Below are 22,559 nucleotides of genomic sequence, written 5' to 3'. Positions count from 1 at the left end.
GTATTTCATTTTATATCATTTTTTGATTCAATGGGCCGAGCCACCGTGTAAAACTTTTAATTTTACGCAGTCAATGCCAAGATGATTGACGATTGTAAACAAAATCATAGCAGGTTTTCCAAGAAGAGGAATACAACATAGTAAAGAATTTAAAACAATTTACCTAACATTTTTTCTTAAAAAATCATCAGCTAGATGTATGAATTTAATCAAATTACAATAAAAGCAAACATTCCTTTTAAGTCTATAAAAATGCAGCTCCTTCAATATGTAGTAGCCAAATGCGAATTTAGACATGTTAATTAAATGTAAATAAAAACAAGAGGCTATTATATGAGCTTGAGCGTCGTAAATTTGGACAAAACACTCGCTCTACTAAGATATAGTGATAGTTATATTTTTAAATAATTTTTAATGACAATATGTAGTATGAGACATAATAGTGAATTAAAAATAGATGGTTATTTTTTATTAAAAAAGTGTTCGATTTATGAATGTAAATTATATGGTAATTAAATTCTAGTTTAAAAGATTTTTTCCTATTCTCATTATTTCTAATTTTTTGCTTCCTATTATTAGGTGTCATCATAGGTTTATGCTAATGTACAATATGATAATTATTGTACATTGAAATTCGTTAAATTTGAAGTTTGATCTATATTTTACCAAACTATAATCGCCGGGCATTAATAATACTTTAGTTATAGAATCTATGCTCGAAAACAGTAATTATAATATCATAATCTATCTTATCAAATTAATTTATTTACGAATTTACAAGTTCTTTAAATTGTTTTGTAACTGTCAATATATGATTCGAGTCTTCTTTTACATTATATGCAAGTGTTTGAATATTTAAGTAGCCAATCAAATCATTCATTTTTAATGTATCATAACATGTGCTCAAGTTTTTATACAAATAGCAAACAAACCATTATAATTCTATAAATATGTAAAAGAAATATAGATGAATTGACGCATGGATCTAATCTATAATTTTTATATGACATCAAATAGCCTTATCATAGTAACCGATGAGTGCTTTTTACAAAAAGGGAGATTTAGATACTTATATTAACCAAAAACTATATAATCTAATTGCAAAACAGCACGTAATAAGGTCATGTGCGCATTTATTTTATGTTTATGATAGGATTGTCTAAACTAGGGGGGCTAACTATTATAAATGTGCCTACCTTAACTATATGTTGAACATTATTTATTCTGTACAACATTATTTATAACCCTTTCACTTGATGTATCGAATACATTAGAAGTATATATGGAAGATTGAATTTTTTTTACCTCAAGGTCATTCGACTTATCAAGTAAATCATAAACTATCTAATTGTTAAGTATCTTTTTTGACGAAATATTATTATTTTTAAAATTTTTTGACTTATATTTTATAGTATTCTACAGTTAAACTTTCTTAACATAAAAGTCTATTCTAGTTTGACTATTTTTTTCCAGCATCCTATTTAAGATTACGTATTAAAAATGACCCTGATTATGTTAACTATGTTTATTTTTTGATCGAGTTATTTTGTATTTGATATCAACCTCTTATCATTAGATAGGGCTAACGATTATTTCATACTTATACATTAAGAATAGTTCATTTACAACTAGCAATATTTCCTAAACTTTCTGTTTCGATTTTTAAGCAATTTTTGATGTTATCACGATTTTACTACGCAATTTATATTCTTTTCTCAATTAAAACATAAAGTCTAAGTAATCTGTTTATATCATTTAACACAAGTATCTCTATCGATAAATGTTAATTTGTTCCAAATATGTCTTATCATGTAAAATTGCTTTTATTAAATATTTTGTGTTAAATTTACCTTCTTTATAGTTTTATTGCGTTTCTTCTCTATTATAACTTAAGTACGCACGGCTGTTTATTGGCGTCATATGCATAAAATATCATGTTAATGGTTCAAACAATAATAAAGAATATGCAAACAATACAGAATTAACAAAGCCTATAACAAAAAGTAGCTTCAATTGTTTGAAATCAATATAATAGATATAAATTTTAGCAAAATATGACATTTGCATATATTTTAATAATTTGTATTAGCAAAGGATTTTTAGAATATACATTGTATGTATGTTTAGTTGTTACTTCATGCTACTTTTAGATTAGTTTCTTAGACACTAAGATTTAAGATAGTAACTTTTACTCTCATAAAATTTTAAAGCACTAATACATAAATATCATAGAATTTATGTACTAATCTTTAATATGCCCCATACTATAAATATCTTGAAGGAAAAGCTAAATGAAGGCGTATATAAACAAGTTTTCCTACAGCTACGATTTCGTATACAATTGTTTACTGTTTTCATTTACTTCGAATCAAATATTGGAGATGTATTTTTCATTTCTAGAAACGCTACTTTATAACAACTCTACTTTTCAGTTCTAAAACATTTATTTTGGTCCAAACTTGTAACAAAGCATAATATGCTTTTAATAAAATCCAAATTTGTCTGGCGCAATGAAGCTTAATAAAAGTTAGGCATATTTTAGATGGTTAAGTTAAAAAAATTAAAGATATTTAATTTGTTTCACGAGTTATCATAAAGTAATCGTGCAATAAGCAGGAGGCGTGAAATGTTTAATAATCATCTTTATAGATATTTATGCCAGGGACATCAAATTGATTGTTGAAGCAGATTCTGAGTGTTTCATGACGTAGCCCAGAGGAGCTACCTCTGGATAAGTATAATTCAATATAGTTAATGATTTATTAATATTAGATAACCCTCGTTGGGCATCTATAATGGGATACTGATCCCTGGCTTAATGGCCCTTCCTTGGTCTATTTTTCCAAGGGCACTGATCGCTTGTTAGTTTCATAATCTGGTGTGGGGGTCAGGGCAAAAAAGAAATAAATATTCGATTTTTGGAATAGACTGCTCGAATGGTCTATTTTCCAAAAGGAAAAATTGATAAAATAAAAATTAATGATTTGTAGTATTTATAACTTCATATTTCACATCATTCTACTTCATTGGTCCATTTTCTTATTAACAACTGTTAGAGATATTTTATGGTATAGTAGACAAGGCAAATTGAATATAATAAAACAAACAGACTATTCTTTGTTTTGTATATGCAACTTAAAATAATATAATCTATGCTTAAACAAAACCTTTTTTCAATATTATTTTTCGTTTTATAATGATAGCCTTGAAAAAATTGGGGCTTCTTTGAAAAAAGATTATTCAGTGAAGACATAACATTACTGCAACCAAGATTACCAATATATAAAATTTATTTGGGTATATATTCGGCTTATTAATTACTTTTCACAAGATACGCTTACATCTCATCTGGCAGATCTAGGACTTCCTTCTGAGATTCACTCATTGGGCTCTCGAAGACCCCTTCCTGATCTGTATCAAGCCCATGTCTGGCTGACATAGTTAGGCTTTCTATAGTCATTTTAAGGACTCTTGACTATATATATGCTATCGTTCTGGGTTCTAATCTGAGCACTTTAATATGCGTACGGTGAAAATTAGTTACTATCCCATCCCACGTCATCACATAAGGAATAATTTTCGGCTTGTATTTGTAAAGAGAAGCCACATGATTTGCGAGCAAGTCGTATTTATGCTTCTTTTCTGTTTCTTTTGCATGGAGGTTGTTAAAACTTGTGATTCCAACTTCTACAACGATCACTTCTTTCCTCAACTTGTCTACAATTAGTATATCAGGCTCGTTATACTTTATTTCAATACTTGAATGTATCCTACTGTCGGCTCGTATCTCAACATACTCATTAGCTATACATTCCTGGACTGAATGATTTCTAATTCTTTTGGCATGGGATAGACCATACGTCCTACACAACTGCAGGTGGATGCATCGCAGTGCCTCATTGTGCCGCCTCATGTAATAATGTGAAAGCATACGATCACATTGGGTGGCCATATGATCTACTGTCTTTGCATATTCATGGCAGTGTGGGCATTTTATCCGTTTCTCTAAGAAAATATTTCGGTCCTGTAATGCAAATAAATTGCGATTCTCTCTCGGGCTCATATTTCCTTTTGTGAGCCATGTGGCAGCCTGTTTTATATCAATAAGTGGATCGTCTCTTGGTCTAAATAGCTTTGAATGGTTTGTTTTTATTTTTATATCGCTATAAAGAGATTCGGTTTGTGCCTCTATTAATATTTTAGCTGTTACGTTTTCCTTAAGTTTATATTTCTCTTTTATATATCCTTCTATAATGGATAGATATGTGTAGCCAGTTTTCTCGGAGTGGAAAATCGCTTTGCGTCTTAGAACAGATTCTTTCGTGCTTTCAAATTCTTTGGCTAGTTGTAAAAGCATTCTTTCACTTTATGTTCTACGCATTGGAGCCCTAATCCAAGTTCGGCTCTGGAGAGATATAATCTTTCTTTGGTTGCAGGTTGTTGATGGACGTGATATTTAATCAATAATTTTCCGATGTTGTCGTCTATGATCTTGTATTCTTCTGGTTCAGCATCTATTATTCCTATATAGTATTTTATTGGGCTTATTCCATGTTCATTGATTGCTTTAAACAAATGTTTCGCATTCAGCTTAGTCTTACATAACTTTTCGATTCTTAATAAGATGGCCTTCAATATTTTTTCCTTTGTTTCCTTCATTATCTTACCTTCGTGGCTTTCTGTAATGCCCAGATATTTATACCCCTCATGCCCCTCTAGCAACTTGCCTTCATCTTTACACCTTATACTATTTGTAGCCGATTTTTCCGCGTTGATTTCTAGACCTACAGTATTAAAGAATTTTCTTGTCTCATCTATCATCTCTTTCAATACTTCCTCATTTTCCGCAAGTATTTTTAGATCGTCAATAAACAACAAATGGTTAGTTACAAATGCTTGTTCTCCCAGCGGGATGCTTAACTTGGGGTATATACTATTCAATTTACGACTTAACGGGTCTATACACAGCACAAACAATAACGGGGACAAACTATCTCCTTGTAATATTCCTCTTCTGGCCTTCTTTTCCATGATCTTCTCATTTCCTTCAAATATTTCTAGATTCCACTTGCTGGGCAGTATTTCTATTGTCTTACATATCCACTCTGGTAGTCCCAGAGCTTTAATGCATTATATTAAATAGTCATGTCTTACTGAGTCGTACGCCTTCTTAACATTTATCCAGGCCGTTTTGATTTTATAATTAAATTCTCTATTCAGCATGTTATTTGTCATTGCCTGTTCTTTAGCTCCCCGGACTTTCCTCTTTGTTCCCATCTGGTTATCTGCTAAAAGAGAGTTTATTTTCCACTAGTTCCTGGAGTACGTATGTAATACATTTTGTTGTAAGTTTGTACAAGTTAGACATACATGTAATGGGTCTAAAGTCTTTTCCTTCCACTGGTTGCCCTTTAGGTATCAGATAAGTAATTCCTCTGTAAAACCATTCTTCTTCCGTATAACTCTCCGGGCATATTTTCTTAATTACTTTGTAAAGAGATCCATGTAGGCAAGACATTTTCTTTATAAAGAAATTATAGACTCTATCTGGACCTGCTGCTTTCCAGTTGGGCAGCCATCCTATTATATTTTTAAACTCTTCTTCTGTCGGGAAAGCATTGATGCTGGGCTGTTCTATTTTGTATTTCCATAGGTATTCTTCTTCATTCTCCAGTGTTTCTTGTTTTGCATTTTCCCACATTTTCGACCAGAAATCTTCAATCTCTTTTTTCCCAACTTTATGATTATTCTTCTCCTCTGCATTTAGGTCTCGGTAGTATCTTCCACGGTAAAGTTCAAATTTTGTATTTTCATTTCTATATGCTTTTCTCTTCTCGTAAACTTCTATCTTCTTCTTGTATACCAAGATCCTCTCCTTAAGGTATAATTCCATTTTAATAACATCATTTGCTTTTGAAAGTATTAAGTTTCTTTCCCTCATGCATTTTCTTAGGGCTTTTTTCTCTTCCTCAGTTATCTTATCTTTCTCAAACTTACATTTATCAAAAAGCGTTTTCTTTTGTTCCATTGCGTTTATTTTATCTTCAATACTTTCTTTCCAAACACTTTTCTTGATTCCTTTACATGTTATCTCTTGATACACCCATTGTTGTTTAGATAATTTTGACAATATCATTCATATTATTGACTTTATTCTTTAGTAAAAAATTTCCAGCCACTAAATTTAAAGATTCTATAATTTCATAATTAGCTTTTAAAGAAGATATCTTTCTTGTTTTTTGTACAGAGCAAACGTCTGCATCTTTAATTTTAGTCCACATCTCTTTAAATCTTTTATCTATTTCATTTTGTCGCTCTACATCTTTTATGGTGCATACTCTTGCAATCTCGTCCAAAGTCTTTCTTCTTTTAGTTGTATTCTCCTCTTTAAACTCTCTTACTCTTGTAAGCGTCCCTGCTTCATTTTCATGTGCTTTTTGCGCCATTTTCTTTATTCTAACGATAGATATTTTTTCCTTAAATTTTGCACAATAGAACTCTAGTACTTTGTTCCATCCTCCCTTTGGCATCTGATTCCATCTACTTATAATGGCTTGAAAAGACTTCCTAGGCCAATCATACTTGGCACCCTCAACTTCTCTGAGAACGGCCATTAGAGAATCCAACTTGTTAGACCTCTTGGGTCCTCCCGGTTCTGTACTTAATGATACTGAGTTTATATCGTATGTTTTTTGGTTGTTTGGTGCTGCTGGTGTTGTTTCAGCTATTTTTAGTTCAGCTCCTTCTTCTTCATTTTTACCCTTCATATAAAAGTATTTTAAACAATTATTTTAAATTCAAGAAACTTCCTGTGATACAGGACAATAATAATCAAAAATATATTGCAGGGAGGAGCACCATCATTGCTATTTACAAACAGGCCGCCTCCCTGGTGGTAACCCCTCAAAAGCATTCTAAGAGGTTACGGTTATTGGAGCCGTTGATTCTCAAGGTAGAGTTTTGTTTAGTATTAATAGTTTTATTTAAGGCGTCGTTGCTCTGTTGTGAAGGATAAGTGAGCTTGTGAGATTTCCTGTTCATCATATTCATATCATTTTTTCTTTTTTTATATTTGTTAGTACCTATTAAGAATATATCGTTTTATGATAGACCAATAGACGTCGTGTTTCAAGATGTGTAAGAAACATTGTTGGCGTGTTGTTGCTCTATTGGTTACTTATGATCCATGTGATAGATATTATACCACAACAGTAAATATACCTCTGTATCCCACTTCAAATTTAATGCTGTAGATAGTATTATAAGATTATAAAAATCCTTTACTAAACAACCATCTAAAATTTTTATCAACTCGCATGGGTTTAAAACTACTTATGACATTCTATCTGTTGTTGTCTCTTTTTTTAACAACCTCATGCTATTTGCATATATTTTTCATGTATTTACCTCTTAAAAGACCTTGAACTTCAAATAATGTTTGTATGTGTTGGAACAAAATATGGGTTTATTTTAATATAATTATTTAAAAGTTTTGATGTCAAATATATCAACTAGATTATATATTTGCAATTGAAATATGTTGAAGGAGTTAACAAGCATAAGGGAGGTATCTATTAAATATTATAAAGACACCAACATCCCCCTCAAAAGCATCTTATCGGTTAACTTCCTTCACTTTGCAAGATTCCTCTTTCCTTTTATTTTTCCTATTCATTTTCTTGTTCAAGTTATTATTTACTGTGATCCTTTTTGTCTTTATGTTTAGAAATCCCCTTTCTTCAGCCAGTTTTCTACTAATTAAGTTTAAGTTACTTCTCGTATCTACCGCTGCATTTATTTTATCTCCCGCAATATATACTTCCATTGTCTTGACTTCTCCTAGTGGTGTTTGTAGATTTTAAATTATAGATTTTTCGAAAAAATTTCCCGTTCTTCTTTCGAAGGCTGTTTGTTGATTCTTTTCTGCATAATGTTCTACTTTGGGATTATAATTTTTTGAGTTGTTTTTTTTTCAATAGATATTCTCTTCTCCTTAAAAATTCTAACTTGTTTAAGTAATTTTCGTATAGAGACTGGTTAGAAAAGTAGTCTCTAAATGTTATGAATCCTTCTATATTTAGAAATGTCCTAGAAATTATTTGTTTGGCGTATTCTTCATCCATGCCCGAATCATAAGCAATAGTTATGATTCTTACTAACCTGTGGTATCCACCACAATTATTTCCCTAAATTTTTCTTCCTTTTTCCTTTTTTAGAAAAAGTGAATTTTAAGAAAACATTTTCTATAAATAAAAAATATGAAAAGAAGGGCACACAAAAAGATGAAAAGATATAATAGCTCAGACAGACAACAAACAAACATGACTCCACAGCGAGATCATAAAAATAAACACTTAAGAAAAACAAAACCATTTATTTGTTCATTCATAAAACAAAAGCTTCGTTTCGGACACCTTACCCGAGGTTACGACATAACCATTCCCCCACCGGTTCATTTAATCTTTGTCTGGCTTCTAATAGTTTAAATAGTGTTATTTTCTCTGTCATATTTTTTAGTCGCCCCTTAATTTGTCTCCATGTAACATTTGTAAATTTTTCCTTGTTTTGTACAAAAAGAATTTGAGCCTCCCTGTCAAGGATCATGAGGAAAATTAAAATCTTCTACTTGTCTCGAACAATATTATGGGCTGTAAACTGTAGCTCCAAATATTCCAAGTCTGCTTTGGCCTTAGCAAGTCTGAATGTTAATCCTTCCATTTTTAGAGTCGTACCGGGTGCCATGTTGAAGGAGTTTACATTCATAAGGGGTTTATTTATTAAATATTATAAACACACCAACAACATATATTCCTACACTACTCCCCTTTAAAAGTTTTACATTATTTCGATTCGCCGTAATCGTTCTTCCGTCGTCAAGTAAAACATTATACGATTAAACCCTTTATACAAGACTGTTCCTTTATCTTGCCATTTTGGTTCCAGTTTCCCTCCTTGGGGCAAAATTAGTTTGTACATACCCTGCCACCTATCTTTATTTCTTCCGATTTAGGCGCACCCGTTTTCTCATGTGTTGCATACTTCACTCTGTATCGTTCTAAATTCTCCTTCGCTCTAGTCCTAAAATCTGTTCTATCCATTCTTATTTTAATTTTTTCCTGCATAAACATATGACAAAGAACTAATCCTTTGTGCAATTCTATGAACGCAAAGCCTATGGCGCGGCGATGGGGCTGCACATAGGCTTTATTTACTTTTTTTTTGCACATTTGCCCAAACAAACTTGCCAAATTCCGTATCTTCCTTAGTTTAATTCCTATCGTTCTGTTAAATTTTTTCATTAATCCTGTTGTGGTCGGGATGTACGGTAATCGGATTTTCCAGGTAAACTGTTCTCTTTCGCATAATCCTCGCAGATTCGATTTTTAAACTGTCGTCCGTTATCTGTTAAAATTGCCTTCAAAATTCCATATTTCTTTATGATGTATCTGTCCACTATATACATTATTGAATTCATGTCTTTTGTATGGATCGGGATTATCTCCCCAGGTTTTAGGAAATGTTCTATTGTTGTCAGAAGATACCTGTACCCGTCCTCACTCTACTTAAATGGTCCTACTATGTCAATTTCCAAATCTCTCCAATGTTGTTTGCCACCAACGGTGCAAAATCTTTAAATTGTTTTTGTTCTCTTTTCTGTTGACAGATTTCGCAGTTTTCTACAAACTGATCTATATCTTTGTTAATTTCCTTCCATTCATATTTAGTCTCATGTTATATTTCATATTTTGCTTTAAGCCATGACCCAACATATCGTGGTAAAATCTGACCAATTCTATCCCCCCCTTTCCCTTTTTATAACTTTCCTTTCTTCAGCGGGGCTTACCGTTTCAATGTTCTTCATTTCTATTTTGAAGTCTCTACTTAGATGGTCTACATAGTTCGAGGGTCCAGTAATATACTCAATTGTAAAATCATATTCCTGAAGAAGAAGCGACCATCTCGCTAACCTTGCCTTAATATTCCTTGACTTTAAAAGATATTTTAAAGCTTGATAGTTCGTGTGGAATGGGATTTCCCCTAACATTAGATATTCTCTGAAGTGTTGAAATGCTTTGACTACTGCCAAAAGCTCCTGTTCTATTGTAGAATAATTTTTTTTCGCTTTCATGCATAAAAAACTTAAATATACTACCATTTTTTCCTTTTCTTCTATTACCTGGGATAGCATGGCTCCAATTCCTTCATTTGACGCGCCCATCATCAAAATGAATTCACCTCTCGTATTTGGGATTGTCAGAAACGTCGCTTTATTGACAGCTGCCTTCAACGCTTCTATGGCTTCGATAAATTGCCTGTTTTCTGGTTCCTTTTTCCAAAATTTGATTTCCTCTTTCTTTTCAACTTAATAATTCTATACAATGGGCTTACTATCTTATGACTGTCTTTTATAAATTTCGAACAGTAATTATGTAGCCCCAACAATGATTTTAATTTCTTTTTGTTTCTTAGTATCGGCAATTCCTTACAACTCTTTATTCTTTCAGTGTCAATCCCCAATCCTTTTTTTGAGATTATATGCCTTAAGATTTTCAGTTCTTTCTTTTTAAATTCACGCTTTTTCTCATTCAGCTTTACTCTTGCATTTACTAACTTCTCCATAACCAGCTTAACATGCGCTTGATGTTCCTCGAACGTTCTACTATAGACCAGGATATCATCCATATAAACTACCACGAATTTGTATAAAAAATCTCTCAGTATGTTATTCATTGCTCTCTGAAATGTGGCTAGTCTGTTTACTAGACCGAAAGGCATCTTTACAAATTGAAAAGATCCTTTTCTGCATGCAAAGGCCGTCTTCCCAATATTCTTTGGTGCCATATTGATCTGGTGATATCCCGATTCGGCATCCATTTTAGTAAAATAACTTGCACCCTCTAGTGCATCAAAAAACTCATCCACTCATGGCATGGGGTATGCATTCCGAATCGTAATATCATTAAGACGACTGTAATCTATACACAATCTGTAACCTCCATCTTTTTTTGTTACTACGACGCTGGACTTCGCCAAGCACTCTCACTTGGCTGTATCGCTCCCAGCTCAAGGTATTCTTTTATTATTTTAGATGCCTCTTTTTCTTTCGTTCCGCCTAATTTATATAGCTGAGCCATGTCTGGTTCGCTATCTCCTGTGTTAATCCTATGATATCCAATTGCGTTTCTTTTAAGGATTTGTCCTGATTCCATGTTAACCTTTCCATTTCCAAATCTTAGGTCAACTTCATACTTGTCCAATAATATACATCCTACTATACACGGCATGGTGATGTCTCGTGTTACAATAAATTTGTCTTCAAAAACGTATCCTTCTATCTTTATTTTCAGCATCGTTTTTCCTATGATTCTTATCTGACCCGTTGGCCGCGCGTAATTATAGATTCTCTCTAGTCAATCTTGTTTGTCTTTGAGTGTTCCGGCCTGAGCAAATTAACTTCTGCACCTGTATCTAATAATACCTTAAACGGCCGTTTAACGTCCTCAAGTGTAGCCAACTTAACAGTGGATCGGGGACTTCTGCTATTTAATAACCTATAATTAAAAATGAATTTATTTAAGTCCTCTTCTTCCACATCTATCTCATCATTCCCTTGTGGTATACTAACCTCTCTGACTTGTTTCTGCACCTTAGAGCTTTTCTTTAAACTGTTGAAACGACATTGAAAGACCACATGTCCTGGCTCGCTACAGATCAAACATCTAATTTTTGGATAGCTTGATTTTTTTATTATTAACTTTGTTTCTTATTGCTTCGACTGTAACTTCTGGGCAGTATGGAGATGCTATCTGGTTTCGCTCAGTCTGTCTCGTATCCTTAATATTCTTTAAAGAATCATAGATGTATTTCCACGTAAGGCCTTCTTTGTAGTTAATAAGCACGATGTTAGCAAGATTATTCGGCAGACCATTCAATGTAAACGCTACCAGGACTTGTTCTGGAACATTTCCTTTCCTCGCCATGGCCCCCATTCTGTCGAGATAATTCAGGATAGATCCACCTGTATTCTTCAATGCTGCTAGTTTACCCAAACTGATCTTCAATATCATACTACTAACAAATCTCTTTCTAAACAAATCTATTAGTTCACCCAAGTCTAGCCCTCTGGTTGGGCCATTATCCAATTTTTTGCCTCCTTCCTACGAGACATCTTGAATGTAAGTAACAGCATACCCTCGCTGTGTTCATTCAACCTGCCCACTTCCATCAAGTCCTCTATTAACTGCCTGGGTCGTCTTTCTCTTCATTTCTGAAGATGAAAGAAATATTTTTGTCGCTTGTCGCTAAATTGTTGGAACAAAACATGGGTTTATTTTAAAAATTATTTAAAAATCTTGGTGTCAAATATATCAACTCGATTATATATTTGACAAAGACATATATTCCTACAGTATGTGTTTAGATTCAAGATCTGTATTATAGCTATAATGCCATTTTATCTAGTCGTGTTCATTTTTGGATAAAGAGTTACGTGGGTTTTTAGAATGCATTATATAATTGTAACTTTACACCATAAATTTTGTTTTATTGAATTATTTTTCGCATAATTAGCAATAATAAAGGCCTCTTTTCGGAGCTATATCGTGAAACACATTATATTTTTTAATAAGTGATCGATTTGAGCATTTTTTATTTGATCAAAAAATAAAGTTGCTATTTTATTTGGGGTATTTAGTAAATTACTTTTTTTATGAAGAGATATTGTAATGTCTTTTTTTGTCTGTGCTTAGTTTCTATATATTAGCTATGTTTTTAAATTGCATTGATTTAATTTGACCAGAACGACGATAGATATAACTTAAGCATAATACTAAAAAAAAATTTCAAAAATAAATTTTGGTTTATTGCATTTTATTGTTATATCGAATATACTTAATATAAATATGTAAAAACCACACAATAATAGAAAATATTCAATTTACTAATATATTTTTGATGTGATATTTTTTTCAAGCCATATTATAAAATAGTATGTTAATTCTTTTTTAGATATTCTCCCTAAAATTCTAAAAATGAAATCTCATAATTTATTTTTTTAATAAATGCTATTTCCAATATAAAAAATAATTTTCAAAACGATATTTATAACATAAAATTTGTTGAATATAAGACATAAACAAATCTATGGTAAGTGTGTTCTTAAAAACTTTTCGTCGATTACTGTTTTCAATAAATTGACACATTCACTAAACTAAACAGCTTTGAAAAGAGGTTGCACTTTAATAAATTACATTTGGAAATAATGATACAAAACTACATAATAATAGACGTGTGGAAAATGTGATGATTTTTTTTTGTTATTGTTAAGATTATGAACATTTTATTGCAAAAAAAAGCAACTTCATAAGAACATAATTTTTGTATACTTATTTTTTTAAAGACATAGACTGTGCTTGATAGTTGTCCAGTTGTAACAATTTTTTTTTACCTCAAGGCTTTGAACCCCGACAGCATCTTTCTTTTTTTTTTTACAAAGTCTTGATTTATCTATCGGTTAATGGTGCTATATTGTTTTTGTTGTTTCATGAGACATATTGACGCCAATTTTTAGTCATAAATTTTCGTACAATTGTAAGGGTATACTCTTTTTGTCAGCAAAGTCATTTTTCGGTGTGCTAAAACAATTTAAGGTTTTTATCGGAGACATTATGTAGGTGCATTACATCTGAATACACATATTAAAGAGCGCTATCATGCTATTAAAGTACTAAATTTTGGCGTGGGTGGTTTAGTTCACCAAGGTAATTATACGTACATCATATTTATATGAAGGGGTTGATGGGCCCTTGTTTGTTAGTAGACTGTTGGTTATGCTAGGCTATTTAAAATCTAATTATGGATTTGGAACATAACATCATATATGTCTCTTATATGGTATGTTTCCCCCTATAACGAGATGATTTACGATTGAGAAAAAGAGTTTACATTGTTTTGCATAAATATTAACTATATTTTAATTCGATCAATTATAAAAAAATGAAATAAGATGCAAGAGTATTTTTTAGTATGATAATTTTTATATCTGGATTTTTAATAAACAAGTGAAATGGAAATAAATATGATTAATTTATATAGTAGGCCTTAGTAATGACTTGTACAATGAAAAGTTTTATTAAACTCGTAATATTGCATGCACGAATACAAGATACAAAGGGATCTTATATATATATATATTAGTTAAAAATATATTAAAAAACTAAATCATATAGTATGGGCGATATTTAAATTATAAATATAAGTTGTTTCCTATATACAAAGAACTTTTTATTCTAATTTAAGACATTGAGACATAACAACGACCATAAAATATTTGTTTTCATTTTATCAATTTTCCTTTTTTTAAATAAACCGATCGATCGATCTATTTCAAAAATTATTTATTTATTCTTTTTCGGCCCTTATCCAACAATATCATGAGAAGACAAGATGATAAATCTATTTGTAACATACGAACAAGGAAGGGCTACCAAGCCAAGAACCAGGCTCTCAAGCGTGAAGACCAATGTGCATATAAAATCACAAAAAAAATATAAAATCAGTCGAACTTTTTTATCCAGAAGTTGCTCCTATATATTACGTCACTTCTGTTTACACATTGATCTTTCCTCCTCATTTGTGTTTTTTTTGTGTTGGTTTTACATGTCTGCCGGTATTTGTAATATGCTAGTCAACAAACATTTCCCCAATAAAAACCAAATTAACGTTTAATATGTATATTTGTTATGAATGGCCCTGTGACGTTGAGACTTATTTATTTTTAGAATAAGTTTTCAGTTTTTTAATGTTAATATATTTATTTTAATTTTATACCTATTGGTCTCTTTGCCGCTATTCTTTCACATGTTTTCTCCGATATCATCGTAACTTTAAAAAAAAAACTTATTTATTTATTTAACTTTTTATTTAGAATAAGTTTAGTAACTTTACTATAAATAAAGCCTATTTATAAAAATATTTCTGAAGTATAATTTTATTTAATTAAGATTATGTGTTCTAATATTTAATACCACATGTTTTATGGAGACCAATAAATAATGAAACTCTGATCTAATCTCATACGCGTCAAGCAGCTCTCTCAGTTAGTGGACAATTCTGTAACACCAACTTCTATTGGTTGCCCACAAATATAAATAACATAATTCATCGCCAAACACGATGCCTAAAAGTAATGACAGCCGCATCCAGCTCATGTCTATGACGTCTCTAACATTAATCATTATTCATCTACATTTACACTTACCCTGTGAATTCACGGGTTACATAACCGTAGCATTATTGAATGTTTTCGTGCCACTGGCACAATCTCGAGTAAATACGCCAGATTAAAACATCATTGTTTTTATTTGACAGAAAACAATATGACATCCTTTATTTTTATGTAGTCAATAGTACAACAAAATGAAACTAACAACAAATGGTTTTTATTTTTCTGATATTATTTTTTATTATTCGCCGCTTTCTTTAGATAATTTTTTATCGATTTTATTTTTTTCTTGACCATATTCTCTGCCACGCAAACATAATCGTAAGTCGGATGATTAACTTATTCAATATTAATACTAATCAATAAAATACATTTAAACTAAGGTTAAAAACCATAACAGCCCCGTCTACGAAAAACCATTAGAAATGAAATAGTTAAAAGCGTCTTTTAATTTCTATTTTATTTATGGTTTGGATTTTTATGTTTATACATTAAAAGATATAATTCAAATTAGAAATATAAATTAATGTATAAATAAAAAACATACTTAAACTTTTGTTTTTTACAACACCCATTTCAGGAACATTGTAATGTTTTGTATCTCAGAAAGAACACATTTCAAATACTTGAAATATTTGAATTATACAACAAAGTCTCTACAATCCTAGACTTATAAAAAATTAGATGAATATAAAAGAAATACATATATCTAACACCGACTTATATATAAAAACACATAAATACAATACGTAGTCCGATGTTCTTGCTAAATAAATCAAAACATGCTGTGTAACAAAACCTAAATACTAGAAAAAGAACGCACAAGACAATTAGAAATAACCAAACTTCGATATGTCAGTATCAATTATTTGCTCTCAAAAACAAAATAAATACTTTATTAAAAGGCATAGTAAAAAAAAAACATTTATTTAGATCAATAAAAAATCTTGCCAACTATTTTATGAAAGGAAAGCAAATTCCTAAATATATATGGCGTGTTTGCCGGAGAGCTTGCCAGTAGCAAGAAAGCATTCAATAATGCTGCGGTTTGAAGTTCCGTGAAAACTGGAGTTTATATAGATGGAAGAAATATATTGTTTATTGTAAAATAGAGTTTGAATTATCTGAATTATAGAAGGAATAATGTTTTTAAGTGTTCGAGTGATGTACAATGTTGTTCATGGAATTTCTTTATTTTTATAACATAGTAACCAATAGAAGAAAATTAGATTGGCCTGGCTATGACTGATCGTTCCGAAGAAGCATCAGCGCTTTAGTTTTCTATTGGTTGTTTATAAATCATGTAATATGATCCATTATACCACAATATAAATGAAAATAAAAAAAGCTTATTCTGTATTAAGAGTGTTCTGTATGATTGAAACTTTACTATAAATTAAAGGTATCTTTTATAGCTTTAAACGTTATTATAAGCCTTTCTGTGATAATTTAAAATGGTTTTTCGTTTCTTTAGAGTTCATAGCTTTTTTCGAAAAAATTCATTTATATTTTTTTTATTTAACTACTTACTAAACAAATTTGCTACACGCTTATGTCTTATGTTTGAAAATATATTAAAGAAAATATTTTCTTTGATAGCGTATAGTCATTTAATTATCAAGAATTCGACAAGTTGTGTTTATGACATCTTCCTTTGCGTCGCTAGCATTAAATTACACGAACTTATGAAATAATTTGTCTATAATAGGAGCAATTGACATATTGCATCATGTAGGTTTTATAAAAACCGTTTGTATTCATGACTTTGTTTTTTTTCATGGCAGTACAAACGAGATTGGGTTTTAAATATATTAAAAAAAAAATAGTTTTTAACTTTTAATAAAACTTAAGACAATGATATATTCAATTTTGTATTTCGATCGTTTCAAATTATTTGAAAACAACACAGAAACTTATTTTTTTACATAAACAGATATTTTATTACATAGATATTTGAATCTTTTTAATGCATATTTCTAAAGTTGTTTATATTTTTTTGTTAAAATTTGACGAAATGAACATTTGTCTCAAAACCATTATTCAAACTTCTAATATATTTTTTTGCAAATTTTAAGATTTGTATGAAATTTATACCAGCATGTTGTATATATCGCAATCAAAAAAATCATCGATATTGTCTAAAATTCACGGAAAGGCACAATATAGATTCCTCAGTTAGTTTCTAAATTGTTAATATGTAAATTTTAAGGGTATTATATATAATACAAACATATCAAAGTTACTATTATTTATAAAACATGACATATTATAATATACTATTGTTTTACAATTGTAACATCTTATAATTTTTGCATTTTTTCTATATTTGAAACAACATGGAGTTTTGTTTTCTAAAAGATTTTTCACAACCACGTCGTTAAAGCATATTATAATATACATCGAAGGTTCATGTTGAAGCCATAAACTCATACAAAATGATTTTTGGACATATGTCTATAAGTTTCTATTCCCCATTAAAAAGATCGAAAGAAAGAAAGAAGATATTACAATTTAAACTACAAGTCAAAAATCAGGTACCGTAATCCGAAAATTGTATTAAGGGGTTTGTGCGCAAGGATGTAAATATACTAGTTTTAATCTACAATATAATTTTTTATATTCGTTAATGCAAAGAGTAAATACTCTTACTCTAAAAAGTCAATAATTTATGCATAAAAATTTCAAGACACATATATATATTAATAAAGTCAAAATTCTCATTGATTTAAATGTTTAGTTGTTTATTACTTATTTTTCTGTTAAAATATAAAATTTCAATTAAAAAAATAACGTTCTGTTATTATATTGATACAAAATTTTTTTCCCTTTAAATTCAATATTGAGAATAGCCGTCAATTTCTTAGACTTCGATGCTCTAAAAACTATTAAAGAGTATTTAAAATACAAAAATAGATCAACAAAAAAACAAGATATTGTAATTTTTGGGAAAAATAACTCATAGCATGAAGTGAACAGCCTAATTGAAAGTTTACACAAAACATTTGTAATTACAATTCTTATCACACTTACATAAGTAAAGTTATAAATTTATCTCGTTCATGAACGTGTAACTGATGAGTATGTTGAGATAAGAGCTGACACTAGGTTACATTCAAATATCAAAATAAAATAAACAAGCCCGATATACTAATTGTGGACAGGTTGGGGAAAGAAGTAATCGTTGTTAAAGTTGGAATCACAAGCTTTAACACCTTCATGCAGTAGAAACAGAAAGAAACATAATACGACTTGTTTGCAAATCATGTGGCTTCTCTCTTTAAATAATAGGCGAAATTTATTCTTTATGTTTTTACTTGGAATGGAATAGTAATTAATTTCCGCCGCTTGCATATCAAAGAGCTCCGATTAGAACCAAGAATGGAAGCATATATACAGACAAGACTCCTTAAGATGACTTTAGAAAGCCTAACTATGTCAATTAGACATGGGCTTGATACTGAACAGGAAGAGGTATTCGAAGACCCTATATGTGGATTTCAGGAGGAACTCCGAGAACTGTCAAAAAAAAAATTGTGATTATAGCTTGTGAAAAGTAATTTTTTTTCAGATATTATATTATACCCAAATAAAATAATTTTATTTTTAAAATATCGTGAATAAAACAAATCTTGTTAGAATTACTAATATCGAAGTAAGTATCAAGAAGCCATCATACTATTATTAGAAATGGAAAGAATTATGGAAACATAGTAATTAAAGCATAGTATAGTAAACACTTTATAAAATGGGCGATTTTTGAATTATTAATATTCATGTAAATATTAAAATATACATATTATATGGTATATTTAAACGAACTATGAATAATTAGAACCCAACGAATTTTATATAACATGCGAAATAGCTTAGTGGGATACCTTTTACTCAATACAATTTAAATCTATTTATATTTTATATATTAAAATCGTGGCTGCTTTGGGAAAGGGATATATTAGTAGCCCTTAAGGATGTATCCATCTTAGTTTTTGGCGCTAAAGGAGTTTTTTGTTTTGTCGTCGATCAGGATTTTTTCTTTTCTAATTAGTCATAATCAATAAATTGTGAGATTATCAAGACATCAAATAAGTAAGCAAGAATTATTATATACCAAAAAAAATCATAATTCTTAAATTATTCAATCATAATAATGATTCCTAAAACTGTATGTAAATATTGTATATCACAGTGTATTATATTGAATTATAAATAGTATCGGCGTTATAATAAGTATATGTAAACTGAAACCAGCTACATCTTTTAAATAAAGTATAAGAACGTAAATATACTGTGCATCCTAGGCCATCATGTGGTTTAACTGGAATGTATACGTCAAATTCGTCATAGCCATTATTTTTGGGCCTTTTATTTCATATATTTCTTTTTTATCAATTCGAAAGAAACTAAGTTTATCTATAATCACACTACAAAAATAATTACAATGGTATATCTATATTACAGCCTTAGTTTTAGGAAAAGTGAAATAAAATCAATTTATTTACTTTATACTCATCCATAAAAATCAGTTTTCTTCATTCCTTTATATCTAAATTATGTGAATTTTTTTGAACATGCTTCCTACGGGGAAGTATAATAAAACAGCCCAATGGTAAGATAAGGGTTTAAAAATACATTAAATACATTTTTACAGTGTGTATTCTCCGATTTACCAAGTTATTGTGTTCCTCAATTCTTATATACATTTGATTTGCAGTTTTTTATAAACATGCATTTTTGCTATTTCTGTAACCAAATGCTGTGTTAATAGTGCTAGAAATAGATAATCCCATAATACAAATCCCCTAAATACTGGAGTGTAATTTCGGAGTACAACAAACAAATTAAAATTCAGAACTGTAAAATAAGTTATAAGAGCCCAAGTAATCGAAATAATCATATAAATAAGGTAACTTTAAAGAATAAATTTTATTTTATTTTATGTTTGTAATTATCTGCTCTTACAATTTTTGAAAAAAATAAATATTTTCCGATTGGATTGTGCCCTATTAGAACTACGTTAAACGATATAGGTTATTTTTGGTTAGTTATTCTCGATTTTTTTTCTTTATATATGCGTCAAGTGTGCTTTTACGCTTGGTCTCTTCAGTTTGCTGAGCATTTATACAACTGTTGACATGGCTCTCAAATAAAAAATTATTTAAATGTAAGGATGCTTTTTTGCAGACTGGACAAATTTTCTTCTCATATACAGATCCGAGGAACTTAGACAGTCCGTTGCTATCATCATTTGAAAAACCACTACGAGTTATGCCCAAGAGTCTAATAGGATTAAGAATATTTTTATTAGTTGTTAAAAGCTTACTGTCCATTAATAAATCGTAACCAACATTAAAAATTTCAATATCTTCATTGATCTTCTTGTTTAATTTAATCTGTTTAGTTTTACTACTAAAATTAGACGTTTTATAATTTAGTGTTATTATATTACATTTTATATTTTTCATTTTGAGTTTATCACTTAACGAAGTGCAACAACGCCATAGAATTGTACAGATTTCAGAATGATCAATAGTGGATCTAAATGTCACATTTTTGCCGACAGATTGTCTTGACTTATTTGTTCTATCACTAAAATCAAATATAGAAAGACCATATGATAAATAAAACAAATTTTTAAATGATTTATAAGGCATAGTTAGATATAGAAAATGTAGGTTATCTCTAAGTTCCCTTATAGTTCTAATTTTATAAGACTTTGCAAGAAATTCTTTAGTGGCAGAACCGATACCATTAATTTTATCAGTTTCTAAATCCAAAATATGACCATCAAAATCTTTATCAATTACAAAAGATCCATTGGGCTTATTTATTCCACATGCATATTTACTCAATCCCCTTGTCACAGAAATTCCCCCCGATATTGTAAGACCAGTACGTAAAAATACTAAATGCCTAATATTGTCTATTAATTTTTTAATGTTTATAAAATTAAACTTCGTAGATGTCATTGGCACATAAACAGAACGATCATGAAAGTATTCTTTAAATTGAAATTTGTTTTTATCTTCTTTGTTTAATAATGAAATATTAAACCCTATCATGTTCATTTTTGATACCGAATTTTTAAATTTCAATACATCAAATGTCAAACATGCCTCATCAATTCCATAAATTTCAATTTCTTCATCAAAAATTGACAATACACTCATAACTTGTTCACTGAAAAAATTATATTTTTGAAAATCACATTTAACTATCTTAAGAGTTGGACATAATTGTTTTGCCATATATCCAGGCATACCAGCCCTTATACCATATTTTCTTGCTACATAATTACAAGTAGCGAGCATGTTCATATTACCAACGCCTAAAGGTATTGTCTTATATTCGGGATTTTCCAATGATTCCACACTAGCGTAAAATGAATCAAGATCTACATGACAAAATATGATCATGGGGTCTGCATCAAACAAAGCTGGATATTTTAAGCCCATCTCTTTTTTGAGTAACTTAACATGTTGAAGTGCTGATTCTATTTTGGAAGGTGTAATGGAATCAAGTTTTTGTAAAATATCATAAGATTTATTTCGTATTTTATACAACTTCGTCTCTTTATTTTCACTAAATTCATCATCTAGCGTTGCTAATGATATCTTTTTAATTTTGTCCTTTTCTAGTAAATCTTCTTCATCAGATTCATTCATATTAAAGGATGAAAACTTGAAAATATATTGAACCCCCACTTTATTTAACAAATTTTTTAATCACAAAATAATTTAAGTTAAAACAGATTTAATTTATACGTCAAACATGTGATCGAATTATATTATGAAATTGATTCAAATTTTACTTTTTAATTGAATTTTATTTGCATTCTTTTAGCCCCTTTTTTCTATCAAATCATGTCTCTACACATCGACAGATTTAATTGGACCGGAAACACTCACAAAAGGAAAAAAAATCGAATCTGTGATATTAAAAAAAATAAAATTGTTTATTGAAAATGGCGTGTTTTACGGATAGCTTGCCTGTGGCAAGGAAGCATTCAATGATGCTACGGTTTGGGGTGCCGTGAAGACCGGAGTTAAAAGAGTTAAAGGGAAAGGATTGTTTATTGTTATGAAAAGAGTTTTGTTTATCTGATTTGTAGAAGGAAGAGTGTTGGTTTGCGTTCTGATGTTGTACCATGTTGTTCATGGAATTTCTCTATTTATGTCACATAGTAACCAATAGAAAGAAATAAGATTTGGCTGACCAATAATAGTCGACCATAGCTGATCGTTCCGAAGAAGCATCAGCGTTTTAGTATTTATTGGTTTTTAGAAATCATGTGGTATGATCCATTATACCACATACTGCCACCTTCGACTAGCACTTT

The 22,559-nt window shown here is 30.1% G+C and overlaps 2 protein-coding genes across 3 annotated transcripts; both read right to left on the bottom strand.

Annotated features, from left to right (window-relative positions):
* Positions 1-3,731: 3,731 nt before the first annotated feature.
* On the bottom strand, positions 3,732-6,767 carry VNE69_02180 (reverse transcriptase; the record flags this gene model as incomplete). 2 transcript variants are annotated; one of them, XM_065472732.1, is made up of 6 exons in its annotated part: positions 3,732-3,736; positions 3,775-4,279; positions 4,366-5,091; positions 5,155-5,265; positions 5,312-6,091; positions 6,129-6,767. In XM_065472732.1, the coding sequence occupies 6 exons, from the start codon at positions 6,765-6,767 to the stop codon at positions 3,732-3,734; spliced, it is 2,766 nt and encodes a 921-aa protein (XP_065328803.1). The 2 variants fall into 2 exon arrangements, with proteins under 2 accessions (XP_065328803.1, XP_065328804.1); XM_065472731.1 differs by lacking the exons at positions 3,732-3,736; positions 3,775-4,279; positions 4,366-5,091; positions 5,155-5,265; positions 5,312-6,091 and having other exon boundaries at positions 6,114-6,767.
* A 13,498-nt stretch (positions 6,768-20,265) lies between these two features.
* Positions 20,266-21,885, bottom strand: VNE69_02179 (DNA polymerase kappa (polK); the record flags this gene model as incomplete). The annotated part of the gene is made up of 1 exon (XM_065472730.1): positions 20,266-21,885. One exon carries the CDS (start codon positions 21,883-21,885, stop codon positions 20,266-20,268), a length of 1,620 nt encoding a protein of 539 aa, XP_065328802.1.
* Positions 21,886-22,559: the final 674 nt, after the last annotated feature.

Source organism: Vairimorpha necatrix, chromosome 2 (genome assembly GCF_036630325.1).
Source record: "Vairimorpha necatrix chromosome 2, complete sequence".
NCBI lineage: Eukaryota > Fungi > Microsporidia > Nosematidae > Vairimorpha > Vairimorpha necatrix.
Note: the sequence above shows the minus strand (reverse complement) of the source record. Positions and strands in the feature narration are given on the sequence as shown.